Source organism: Dipodomys merriami, unplaced genomic scaffold (assembly GCF_024711535.1).
Source record: "Dipodomys merriami isolate MVZ:Mamm:240054 unplaced genomic scaffold, mDipMer1.0.p SCAF_24, whole genome shotgun sequence".
NCBI classification, from domain to species: domain Eukaryota; kingdom Metazoa; phylum Chordata; class Mammalia; order Rodentia; family Heteromyidae; genus Dipodomys; species Dipodomys merriami.
Genome location: NW_027203826.1, coordinates 2,580,597 through 2,593,439, shown reverse-complemented (window position 1 = coordinate 2,593,439; position 12,843 = coordinate 2,580,597). Strand labels below are relative to the sequence as shown.

Sequence of the window (12,843 nt, the reverse complement as noted above, 5' to 3'; positions counted from 1 at the left end):
TATTTAACTTAATATTTGTGGAGAGTTTTCCACATTTACCCCATAATGCCACTTTTTTGTACCTCTACCTATCTCATTCTTTTTTTTTTCTTTTACGTTTCTTTTTTTCTGTCATTCTTTTAACTTTAAAAATTAGTGTATTTTAACTATACAGCAGCATCACAATGATATGTCCATACATGTATCGCTCTAGAGCCACTAGAGCCACAGCACCACTTCTGGCTTTTTCTCCTTATGTGGTGCTGAGGAACAGAACCCAGGGCCTCATGCATACAAGACAAGCACTCTACCACTGAGCCACCTTCCCAGCTCCCCCTCCACCATGAAATTCTTATCTCCAGTTAACCACTCAAAAACCAGAAGTGGTGTGGATCAAGTGGTAGAGTATTAGCCTTGAACACAGAAAGGCTCAGGTATAGTGCTCTGAGTTCAAGCCCCACAACCAACAAAAGAAATACATACATATACACATATATGTATATAGTATGTTATGGTTTGGAGAACATTTGACTTTTTAATCTCACTTGATTTCTAATCTATTGTATAAGAAACAGGATGCCCATCTATGTTCAGACAAATTAGACATGGAATTGTTAAGGAACCTGTGAAGGTCACAAAGCAGGCATTTAAACTGTGATCTTCTGGCTTGAACCCCTGTGCTGGGGAGCCTGCAGTTAAGATTTCCAACTGGCACAGTGAATCATTTCAACTGATATGTATTCCAGAGTCCATACAGCTGATATGGCAGGCAGAGAGGCCTTCATAAGGCTTGATAAAAGGAATGTTAGAAGAATTCTGAGGATTCAGATTATCTAAAGAGCTATGGAAGAGCAAGAAGTATCTTCCACCACCAGAATGGAATCTTCTTTTTCCTTATAGTCACCCACCCAGAGTTTGAGAACAGAATTGAGCTCCAAAATCCAGACCCTTAGTGGTGTGAACTACTGTCTACTGGGACCCAGGGATACCTTTCAAGGTTGATGTGTGACCACAGAGAAGTTCTGGAAGTGTTGGCACATAGCTAGAATGTATAGTTCAACGTGGCCAGTATGGGACCTGAGAACAGAGGATGGTAGTCTCTAGCTCCCAGGCAGTGAGCTCCTCAGTATAGAGGAGAAGCTCCTGCTGTCTTTTTTCCTATCCTTCCATAAACTCTTAGTATTCATCACTTAGTATTCATCACTTCTACGGGGAATTCAGAGGTCTGCATTCATGATCCCAAAGCTCAGTTTCAAAGGAGTGAGGAAAGGCACATGTCAGATAAAAACAATAAGGCTAAATTCAATATTTTTATCTTGAAGAACAACTTCACAGAGCCTCTTTCCTGTGAGGCAAGGCAGTCCACTAGAAATAGAGCAGTCAGAGGATGTGGGTTTGTCTGCTCGTCTGTGTGCTTGCTGGCTGTGAGGCTTTAGAGGATTATCAAGCCTCCCTAAACCTGGCAATAGGTAAACCCCCTTCACTGGGTAAGTTTTCCATGAAGCCATGTATGAAGGATATCAGCATCCTGGCAAACACACACACCTTTACTTGTGTGTTGTCTTCCCCTTCCTTTCCCTTCTCAAACAGCATCTCCTAGATTCCCCAGGCATCCCTTAATGTGGACAACTGTCCAATATATACACACATATATACACACTTACCCTCTCTTTACTAAAATCAATGACAACTCCAGAACAACCCTTAAATACCTCATTGATTTGGACTGATGAGAACAAGAGGCAACTTGCTTCAGGTTGTTTATGTGGGGAACAACCCCACATTGAGGGCATTTCTGGGGGTGGAATGCAGGCTCTAGACCCGCCCGGGGACTATGTGCACCACAAAGCCTCTGTCTATTTATAAGTGTTCTCCAGAATGCTCCATTACTGCTAATTTCCAGTTACTTCTCTTCTCAAGGGATTCCATAATAAACGACTTCTAAACTCTAGCCACTTCCTATTTAGTGTTAACCTAACCAGAATAGTGGCCTCTGCCATCCATAATAACTTTTTTTTTCTCAGTGGACCACAATAGACAAAGAAAGGAGTCTGATAAGAAGAAAGCTACAGGGAACATAGTGCAAAGGATAGAGCAAGCATGAGGCCTTGTATTGTCAAGTCCCAGTATTGTAAAATGGTGTGGGGAATAAAAGGGAGTTATATATAGCCATTTACTTGAGGCCTTTGAGCAATGCTGACTTTCCCACAAGCAGCTCTGCATTAATGAGCTAGGACAATGATATAGCAGTAGTAACTATAGCTGAGAAACCCCAACAGAAAAACTAAAATCTAAAATGCTCCAAAATCTAAAGCTTTTTGAGCTCTAACTTGGTGCCACAAATGAAAACTCTACACCTGATCTCATCCTATGGGTTGTAGTCAAAACACAGGCACACTAAAAATACTGTACAACATTACCATCAGGCATAAGTTAATTTTGTGTTCAGACTTGAGTCTGAACAAGATATCTTGTTATGTATATGCACATATTCCAAAATTAAAAAAAAATCTCCATGCTGAAGCACTTCTGATGCCAAGCATTTTGGATAAAGGATTCTCAACATGTACTAGGTTTTCTATGAATGGAGGGACAACTCGTCCTCATTACAGGTCACTCTGTGTTTATGTATAGAGTGGTAGGACACTGGGCCAGAAGACATGGCTTACTATCCCAGCTCTGCCACTGACTAGATATCTGGTCTCAGGAAACTTACTTCATAGCTGTACAATTCAGTACCAAAGATGATGCTAATAACTGTACCCAGAATGGCTGGAAAGGCTCAGAGAGCATACAAGGAAGAGGTAAAGGAGATATTTGGGACATTGCAGGTCACACCACAATTTTAATTTCCTTAATCAATTGCTAGCTTCATTATTAATCTGGAACTTAATGCCCCAGCAGACCTAGCTCCAAAGACAACATTTCCGCCTGCTCCCCTGAAGAAGGTCTCTGATGCCTTTGAGGCTTATCTCTTCTCCTTGCTTTCCCTAATCTACCCAGTGCCCATGAAGCTGCAGACTGGCATTCCAGGCTACACAAGCCACATTTTCTTTCCTTCTACCTTTTTCCTAACCATTTCTCTCCTTCCCTATCCTTTCAGCTTCCCCCCACCCCTCAACTCTGGAGTTGTGCTTTATCTCCAGTGAGCTTAATGCTTTGCTGATAAAACCAGTTAATCCTCTGCTGCTCCTCTTTTATAGAGATGGAGGAGATTACAGGCAAAAGGGTTAGGCCATCTTCCCCTCAAGGGCACTCAGGACATGCATCAGGGAATTGCATCCTGTATTTCCACCTGCTGCTCTTGATCAGGGTCTCCTGTGTTTCTGGTAAGTTGTAGGTGATGAGCCTCCTGACTAGAATGTAATGGGAATGGAGACATGGGTGTTGCTCAAGAGATCTAGAGACTTCCTGGACAGATGGGCTGATTTGGACTTCAACAGCAATATGCCCAAGGGAGGATTTTTATGATCAGTGAAGGCTACTCTCCAAGCCATGCTGGACATGCAGCAATACTCAAGTTCTAGCTTAGGAGAGCATGACTCAAGCAGAAAAGGCCTTTAAGAAATTTCCACAAATTCTGAGAGTCACAGAATTAATGATGTGGGTGAAACAGAAGTTTCTACATTGTGTTTCCTTGGGCAGATACTAAATGTACACTGAGTGAGTAGGTGATATGAGAGGGGCTTCAGCGTTTGCTCATTACCACTCCTGGATTACAGAACACAACAAGGAGATGGAGCATGTGACAGATGCACACTCCATACTGAGAAGCAGATGCTACAACGAGGTGATATAGAGCAAAATGGACATGAAAGGCCAGTGGAGAGTTCAACTGTATGTTAGTGCTAAGCAACAGTATGCTAGTCCTGGAGTATCACATGTTCAAGAGCTTTGTGGGGTAGGCTTAGGGTTGAGAGGCCAAGTTAATTTTGCAAGATTTGTTGGAAAGGATACTGACTATTTGGGTTATAAAAATGGCTCATTTATGTAGTCGTGTCACATATTTATTGAACATATGCTATGGTCTGGGCCCTGTCTATAGAAAACAAAACAAATACATTATCTACTTTATGGCACTTATTTTCTAGCAGTAAGTCAGAAGTTAAATAACTCATTATATTTTCACCAGCAGTAACAAGGTGTTATGAGGTAGAAGAACTAGAGGACCTTGACGGAAGCTGTGAAATCAGGGGTGGTCTCTCTGAGGGTGGCTGAGACATGAATGAGGAACAAGAATTAGTGAGGTCAGGGTAAGTAGGAAAGGCATTTCAGACTGAAAGCACATGGAAGACCAAGTTGGGGTAAAGCTAGTTCCTTTGAAGAACTGGAGAAAGTTGGTATAGCTTTGGAACAGATATTCAGAGTGAGAAGAGGTGTTTTTGTTTTTTGTTTTTCAGTCGGTCGTGGGGTTTGAACTCTGGGCTTGGGCGCTGTCCCTGCGCTCTTCAGCTCAAGGCGAGTGCTCTACCAACTGAGCCACAGCACCACTTCCGGTTTTCTAGTGGTTTATTGGAGATAAGAGTCTCACAGACTTTCCTGCCTGGGCTGGCTTGTAAACCGCTATCCTCAGATCTCAGCCTCCTGAGTAGCTAGGATTACAGGTGTGAGCCACCGGCGCCTGGCGGTTTTTTGAACTCCATTGTGATTGAAAGTCACTAAAAATTTGAATCAGGGAAGCTATAACATCGATGTTTTTACTCCACCACTCTTCCTGCTGTAGGAAACCAGACTGGAGAGAGGACAAGAACAGAAGTGGCATGTTCAGTGAAAAAGCTCATGCAGGAACTAACTAGTTGATGGTAGCTAATAGTGACATGTCTTAAAGAATGCATCAGTGACAATAAAGAGTGGTGGCTGAGTTACAAGTGTATGTTACAGAGAAGGAATCAGTTGGTTTGGTGATGGATTGGGTATGTGGGGAATATCTGGGGTGACAGGCAGATGCTTTGAGTAACTCACAGAATGGGATTGTTATTTATTAAGATGGGGAAGGATGGGGGAGGTGCAGCATTTGGGTGGGACCTACATCTTAAAATTTCCATTTGGTTGTTACACCTCTAATAATCAAATGAAAATATGTGGACTAGAAATGGCTGCATACTGCAGAGAGCATCTCTTGCCACTGGAATGGGAAAAATTATCCAGAGACAGGATAAGAGGAGAAGAGAAACATTCCAACATATTAGATTTTAAAGGAAGATAAAGAACACCTAGAAAAATAGCATAGAAGCTAAAAGATGCGTTATTCAAACGATCATCTGAGATAGTTTGTATACTACCTGCCGTCAGCAGACCCAGAAGATTCCCTTCTAGCAGTAGCCGACAATGCAAAGAGGTCTTTTACCTACTACAGGTTTCCCCAGACCTCAGCTTCACCTCATTCAGCCCTGACAAGAGGGCCCCATTCCTTGTCCAAACACCACACAGGAAACTTCTCGGGTGCTGTCTTTCAGCATTCAGAAGTGCTCAACATAAAAGTCTTCTGCCTCTAGTTGGAAGTTCCTGCTATTCAGGAAATATGAAGAAGGCAAACTGAGCCTCTTAGTACTCTGTCTGGTCAAGATCATCTGACTTTCTCTTTTCCAGGTTATTATTCTAGGCCCTCTTCAACAACACGCTCTACCCTTCAAACTTCACCCATTGTTCTCCTTAAACATCCCACAGCAGCCTGTGCATGTCTCCTAATATACCTTGTATTTTCCTAACATCTTCTGTTTTTCTCCATTGAACTTAATCCCTCTTTTTTGCCTAGCTGGATGTTCTCTATCCCTTGGAGTCCAGCTTGAGGAATTTCCTTTCTACAAAACCCTGGATGGTCCCCCTCCTCTCTTAGGCATTTCTCCTACATTATTGGAGAGTGCTCTCTCTCTCTCTCTCTCTCTCTCTCTCTCTCTCTCTCTCTCTCTCTCTCTCTCTCTCTCTCTCTCTCATACACACACACACACACCCACCCACCCACACACACACACACAGAAAGAGAAGAGAGGAGAGAATGAGAGAAGAGGAGAAAATGAGCACAGTGAGGCTACCTGCATATTTCATTGTTTCCTTTGCAGTGCTTGGGCACCAGAGGCATTTGGTAAACATTTGTTTATTGCAGGCTGACTGAAGAAAAACAGAGGCCCTTCTTTCCCAAAGGATGAAGTCTTATAGAAGTCTGTTTGATGGCTGTATTAACAGGATCCACCAGGCCCAAATAAATAAATAAGTGCTACAAGTATTCACCAGCCTGGCTTCTAGAGTCCTTTGAGGAAATGCCAAGTCACTGGAGCTCCAGTTCAAATGAAGCCATCATGCCATCAGCTATTTCAGATCTTCTTGGAAATACGCAACATTTAAACCACAAAAACCTCATGTTTTCTTTTAACACTGTAAATAGAGGTTTCTTGCCTTTTTTAAGCTGTGGATTTCCTCTGGCACAATGCTTTTAAAAAAGGTTGAAAAGTCACCTTTCTAACCCAACCTCCTTCATCCCATCATACTTCACATAACAGAAGCTTGACCAGGAGTGAAAATTCAGCCTGCAGTGTTTTTTTCCACTCAAGTACTGGCTAAAGTGGACATGACTAACAGACTGCAGTGACTTTCATGCAGGAATACTACCCATGAAAAAGTTTATGTTGGCAAAGTTTTCAGAGTGTAAACATTTTGTGGAAATTGGTTCAATAAAATCTGGCTTCCAAAGTGGCCTTAAACACACAGCAATTATTATAACCATGAAGAGACAGGTAGATTTTGGACATAGATCTATAATAATACATTTTATGATTTCCTAGGGCCTATTTTTGCTCTCCTGCACTAAAAACACAAATACCCAACATCTTGAAATATCAAGAGTAGCAGTTAAAAAGAAATAAAAACTCTCTTTCCAAATCCCCAATGCAAGAAATCAGTGAGAGGTCAGGGAGTATGTTGTAGGGGATTTAGGGGATTGAAACTTCCAATACGGATATATCCTCCTCTTGCAGATTCAAGAAGTCCTACTCTTCATGACTGTTTCTATCTTCACTTGACTTCTGAAGCACAAAGTATTTTATAGTTCATGAAAAGGATAGTTCAAGAGATCTGAAGCCACACAAAGCCTCACTTGCAGTCTTTCGAAAATGAGGCTGCTTCTGGTCAGTCCTTCCTGGCTTCTCTACCTTGGGCTCCTGGCTGCCAGGGAAAGTGGTTACTCTCCCCCAGCATGGTTACCCACTACCACCAAGGGGATGAGATTGATGCAGGCCCCTGCCCTGTCTGTGGCTTTCTCTGACTGTGCTGGAAATGAGTTTCAAGAAAGAGAAACAAAAACAAGCGGTTTCCAGACACATGTGTTAAGATAGATGCATTCTTTTGAGGGTGTGTCTTTTTAAATTGCATGATTCACCCCAAACAGTTATGCACCCCATTTCTCACAACGAATTGTCTTCCAGAAGACAAGAACACAGTGTGCAAAGACATACTGCAAACTGAGATCCACAGTTCTTCACTAGGAATGAGCTTTCCCTATCACTGAGCCTTCATGCTTAAAGAGAAAAGTGCAAACTCTAGAGAAAACGAAACGATCTGTCAAAATTTCTTTTAGCGCCTATGACTAGTGTTAACTTACATGCTCTCAGAGTGCAAAGAAAAAGCCTGCAAACTGCTGCTAAAGATGGTTTGACCTTTTAAAACGAGAACTCCCCCACCCAATATCCATATTAAATAGGTAAAAATTGGGAGCTCTAGAGTTTTAGATGAAGGAATGAAATGAGGTTGTGTTTCCAGAAAAAGCGTTTCCCTATAGGCTAGAGGCTAATTAGGAGGTTGTAGACCTACATTGTCACACCAAGTCGAATCCAGGCCCCAAAGCTTCCTGATATCTTAGTTGCTAGCTGCTCTGAGTCTAGTTTTTAAAGAAAGCGAGGAGTTATAAAAATTTAGTAAATAAAAAAGCCTTGGACCTGACCGAAGCTTGCTGTTCCCGGGCAGGCTGTCGGCCCCTGGCGGCGACGGAGCCACAGCGATCCCAGATCTCCACCTCAGCCGCCAAACGAGCGCGCACCAACCAGCGCTGCTGAAAGAAGTTGGAGAGCTCCCAGCCCGACGCCAGGATTCGGCGGTGGGCGCTGGGGAATCCCTTCCAGCAGTTAGGAAAGTTTTGAAAAGTAAAGACCCTACGAGTCAGATTAAGAGACTCCTCGTTTTCTTAAGCATAAGAAACATCCCGTGCCACAACAGCCCTCTGCAACCATAGGGCCACCAGCCCCGCTTGGCCAGGACGCGCCCAGTGCTTTCCAGCTTTCCACCGCCCCAGAACTCAGGCACCGGGCGCGCGGAGCCAGAGGTGGCTCTGCAGCAACTACTGGTCCAGAAGGAAATGCCTCGGCCTCCCGAGCCCGGGGCACAAAGGCTCAGATTCCACAGTCGGAAAGGGGTCAAGGCAGCTCCACTAACTCCTTGCTTGGCCACCTCGGACCTTCTCTTCTAAGCCGGCTTGGTTTTCTCCAAAGGACGCGCGCGGCACAGCCCATGCGCCCCCGGGACTCCATCCATTCTCTCTCTCTACCGTTTCCTCCAAACTCTTCCCACAAACCCCCACAAACACAGACGCCCAGCAACTCCAAAGCCACTTGCCAGCACCCCCTCACACATCCCGATGCCCTTTACCCCTCACACCCTCCGTGCCCGCCCCGCACGGTTCTCCTCGCGTTTCTGGGGAGTCAGAAGCAAACGAGAAAATGCCTTCGCGAGGAGCCTCCCGTCACCCGCCCTGTCACTGAAACAAAAGCGCAGGGAGGAGGGAGGTGGGTGGGGAGGCGGGAGGAAGGATTGGAAAGAAGCTAAGGGCAGCGGCAAGAAGGGGCTGGGGAGGGGGTCGGGTGGAGTGTAGAGCCGGGGGCCAGGACCCCGCTCTGGCGCCGCGCGCCGGGTCGCTTACATGCCCAGGTCGCTGTAGGTGTTGAAGAACTCCATCTGGTTGCACGCCTGGATCCAGCCCACCACCCAGGTCTCGTGGCGGGGGATGGGGGGCATGACCACGCGGGCAGAGGCTTTGAAGTAGGGGGTCTTGTAGCGCAGGACGATGGGCGAGGTCTCCTCGATGCGCGTGGGGCACTGGTCGATGGTGGCGCACACATCGTACACCACGATATTCTCGCGCCGGATCCGCGCCTTGCAGGTGATGCTTTGGATACAGCCCATCCTGCTCCCCGGCGCCGGCGCGGCGCGGCGTGGGGCAGCGCGGGGGCCCGCGCGGGCAGCCGGGGGGCGCCCGTCACGCTGGCATGGCGACGCGCTGCTCGCTCCCGGTCCGCCTCAGCTCGCGCTTAGGAGTGAGGAGCGGCCGCCGCCGCCGCCGGGCATCCTCCAGGGAAGACCCCTCCTCTTGTAGCCGCGCCGGGTCGTGGCTGCCCCGCCGCCCGCCCACGCCCGCCCCCTCGCTCCGGCAGGGCGCGCGGAGGAGAGTGCGCTCCTAGGAGGCAGCGGGTGCCCTCGCCGGCTCCGGCGCCCGGGCTGAGGGCAGGGAGGGGAGCGGCGCTGCCAGGAGCGGTGCCCAGCCCGGGCCGGAGCCCCCCGCCCCTCGCCGGAGAGGAGGAGGAAGAGGCGGCGGCGGCGGCGGCATGGAGCCGGGGGAGGGCGGCGGCGGCAGCGCCCGGTCTGTCTGCCTCCGCGGCGGCAGCAGTAGCAGCCGCCGCCGCCGCCGCCGCTGCATGAACCTCTGCACCGCGGCTGCTCTCCGCGCGCAGCGCACCCAGCGGCGGGCGAGCGGGCGGCCCGAGCGGCAGGCGGAGGCAGCGGCAGCGGCGGCGGCCGGCTCCCGCCGGCCCCGCCCCGTAGCCGGACCGCGCTGACACTCCACGGCCAGGCCGCCCGGGCCTGGCAGGGGCGCCAGGGGGCTGCCACCCCTGGGGTGGAGAACCCCACGGACTGGGGTTGCCCCGGACGGGCTCCGCGGAAGACACTGGCTGTACGCCACGAGTTTTGTCCCTCTCCGGCTGCCGTCCGGGCCGGCGGGGTGGGGGTGGGGGGTTGGTGCGTAAGGGCGGTGGTGTTTAAAGGGCCGCCAGCGCCCGGGTGGGACCCTGCACGTGGGATCGGGTGGGGGGTGGGGGATGTTCGTGGGTGGCCTGGGCTGGTGGGGGTGGGGGGCGGGGAGTGGGGGCCACGAGGGCGCGGCTCCGTCCAGAGTCGGGTGGGAAGAGCAGTCCAGCAGGGGTTTGCCTTAGATGGGTTGCTCACAGTAGAGCTTGGTAGGGTAGAATTAGGTGCAACCTGCATTCCAGAAGGCTGAAGTGCAGACTCCAGCAAGGGTCCTAACATGCAGTGAATTTACCTCTTTCCTTAAATGGCTCTGCACTGGGAGCATTTCTTTCCCTCACCGTGTATAGTAAGAACACCTAAGGAACCCCTCCATACCCTAACACGAAAATCACCGAAATGCCAGGTTGCTGGGGGAGGCACGATCTTAGCCTTTACTCATTACCTGCCTTCATTTTTTCCCCCCAATCTTTGGAAAGAGCTCTTATTAGAAAAACACACATTGGAAAGCAGCAATAAACTTGGCCTTCTTTTAGAAACCCTGTAGTCTGAATATCTTTGCCTCTTGACACAGGCCTAGTGTGTAGCCATTCAGCTGGATTAGAATGTTTAGCTACTCTCTGGAGGTTATCCAAAGCCTGCTAGATACAAGAGGGAACTTGAGAACGTTTTGGAACCCAGCAGGATTAGATAGTAACTGCTTAATCAGACAAAGTTGCCAAATCTATCTGTAGTAACTCATCTAGAAAGCCTGGTCTCTCAGGAATCCATTTTTATCTTATCCAGAGTGTTGCAGAGTGACTGGTACATAGTGACGCCCCAGCAGTTGTCACTGAATGAATGAATGAATGATGGAAGGAAGAGTAACCTCGTACTGTTGTCCAGTGGGAACTGCTGCCATATATATTGATTGGATGCTCTATACAGTAAGGCTACTGACAGGTGTCGGTAATTGTGGCTGAATGTTCCAAATAAAAAGAATATTTAGCAGATGCTTTTACTGGGGCATTGTCTTGCATTTATAGTTCAAAATCAGCAGCTGTGTTTTAGCTATGCCTTCCATGATCGTTGAATATTTGCTGGATCTGCCTGGTACCCAAGTGTGAAATACTCTTCTCCAGGAGGCTACTAGAGTTAATCTTTAGCTAGAAGAGATTTGATGAGTAATTTAGAAATTGGTTGCAGTCTAAAATCACTCTTCATCCTTGTTTTAACTTTTCTGACACCTCAGTTCACTTTATAGTTAGCAAAAAAAAGGCAAATTTCCTCTTTGATGACATGCCTCTCATTTTATCAAGTAGCTACAGACCAGGTCCTTTCCTTCCTGACTGCTAAGTAGCAGGGTTTCAAAGTAAAAGAAAAGCACATGGACCACCTGAGAAGATAAATCTGTTAACAAGTTGTTACAATCACTGGTGACACAGGCTTTAGTAGGGATGGGTATCCAATCTACTGTCATGGAAGACCAGATAGGAGAGCCACTGAGAGTTATATATGGGTCCTGAAGGACTGTTAGAGTCTTGCCAAGAAGACAATGGTGAAAGTGTGAGATAATATGAGAGTTTGGCAAGTACAAAAATGCATTGAGCTACCAAAGAATTCAGGATACTCAGAGGCAGAGCAATTCATAGGCAAAACACTTCTCAAAATATTTCTCTGTGGAGTAGGGCACTGATGGTTCACCGCTGTAACCCTAGCTAATCAGCTGAGAATTGAGAACTGCAGTTCAATGTCTCCCCGCCCACCAGCAGAAAAATCAGTGAGACAATTTTATCTCTAATTAATTAGCAAATGGAAGTGGAGATGTGGTTCAAGTGGTAGAGAGCAAGTTTTGAGCAAAAAAGCTAAGAACTCAGGCTCAGAGTTCAAGTCCTAGTAGCTGCAACTTATGCATGCATGTGTGTGCGTGTGCAACATATACTATGCTTTGTGTGGACCAGAGATATCAAATCACTGTGCAAGAACCAGTTATTGATAAGAATAGAGCTTGTTCTTCACAGAATGCCAGTGGAAGCAATACTATACTATACATGTTACAATGGAAGCAATATGGAGAATAGGAAAGGCAAGATTTCAGAATCTTGTGATGACAGATGATTTTGTCTTAAATATGGTAGTGCAGTGAGGCTGCAGATGCCTAGCTGTATTTGTGAGCTTTTAGGAGGTAAATTTGATTTGCTTAGTGACTGGATATCCAAGGAAGATCTGGTCCAATTTTCATTGATCAAAAAAAAATATAGATGTATGGACAAAAGGAGACAAAAGAAATGAGTTGAGGTTTGGGCAAATCATGTTAAGTTTGAGGTTCCTGAAGGGTATTTGGTACAAGGGTCAGCGTTTGAGTTTCAATGCCTATTAGATTCCAGGAAAGAGACCAAAAGAAAATCATTCAGTTGGGTAATTAGGTTATCCTCTAATTTGAGTTACTTTTCAGGCAGCAGTTTGTGGATAAATACCTCCTTTGTCTTCTGGTAGCATATGGTAAGCCTTCATAAATGGAAAAGGAATGATATTCCCTCCAAGTTATAGGAAAATTATGTAAAGGAGAATAAATCTTATTTTTCAAACTTAAAATAGACCTTGTTATATATATAGTAGAGTATCAATAAAACATAATTCACATATTATCCAGACTTGGACTCTTGACTCTTGACTCTTGGTGAATCTTCAAAACCATAAATATCACCATGACATATAAGTTCCACTATAAAATTCAGTGAAGTGTAATTAGAAAATGAAAAGTAAGGGAAACCTTCTTTTGACTTTTACTAGATCTACAAATATGGGACCAAGGTAATTTATAAAAGTGGTTAAATAAATTTTACCATTAAAATAAACTTATGTTGTTCCCTTATACAT

The 12,843-nt window shown here is 46.3% G+C and overlaps 1 protein-coding gene and 1 long non-coding RNA gene across 4 annotated transcripts in view; one reads left to right on the top strand and one right to left on the bottom strand.

Moving 5' to 3' along the window:
• Positions 1-6,651, top strand: part of LOC138835696 (uncharacterized) — a 29,262-nt gene extending 22,611 nt beyond the window's left edge. Inside the window, exons 4-5 of one of the 2 annotated variants that reach the window (XR_011374699.1) lie at positions 3,183-3,308; positions 6,083-6,651. This is a non-coding gene — a long non-coding RNA (uncharacterized lncRNA). The remainder of the gene's footprint in view (positions 1-3,182; positions 3,309-6,082) is intronic. The other variant, XR_011374701.1, reaches the window with a different exon arrangement.
• Positions 1-9,325, bottom strand: part of Fam78b (family with sequence similarity 78 member B) — a 92,004-nt gene extending 82,679 nt beyond the window's left edge. For both annotated transcript variants that reach the window (XR_011374698.1, XM_070034181.1), the window contains exon 1: positions 8,885-9,325. Coding sequence is in view for 1 of the 2 variants with exons in the window: in XM_070034181.1 (XP_069890282.1) it covers positions 8,885-9,147 (263 nt within the window). In the remaining variant the exon portion in view is untranslated. The remainder of the gene's footprint in view (positions 1-8,884) is intronic.
• Between the last annotated feature and the right edge of the window lie 3,518 nt (positions 9,326-12,843).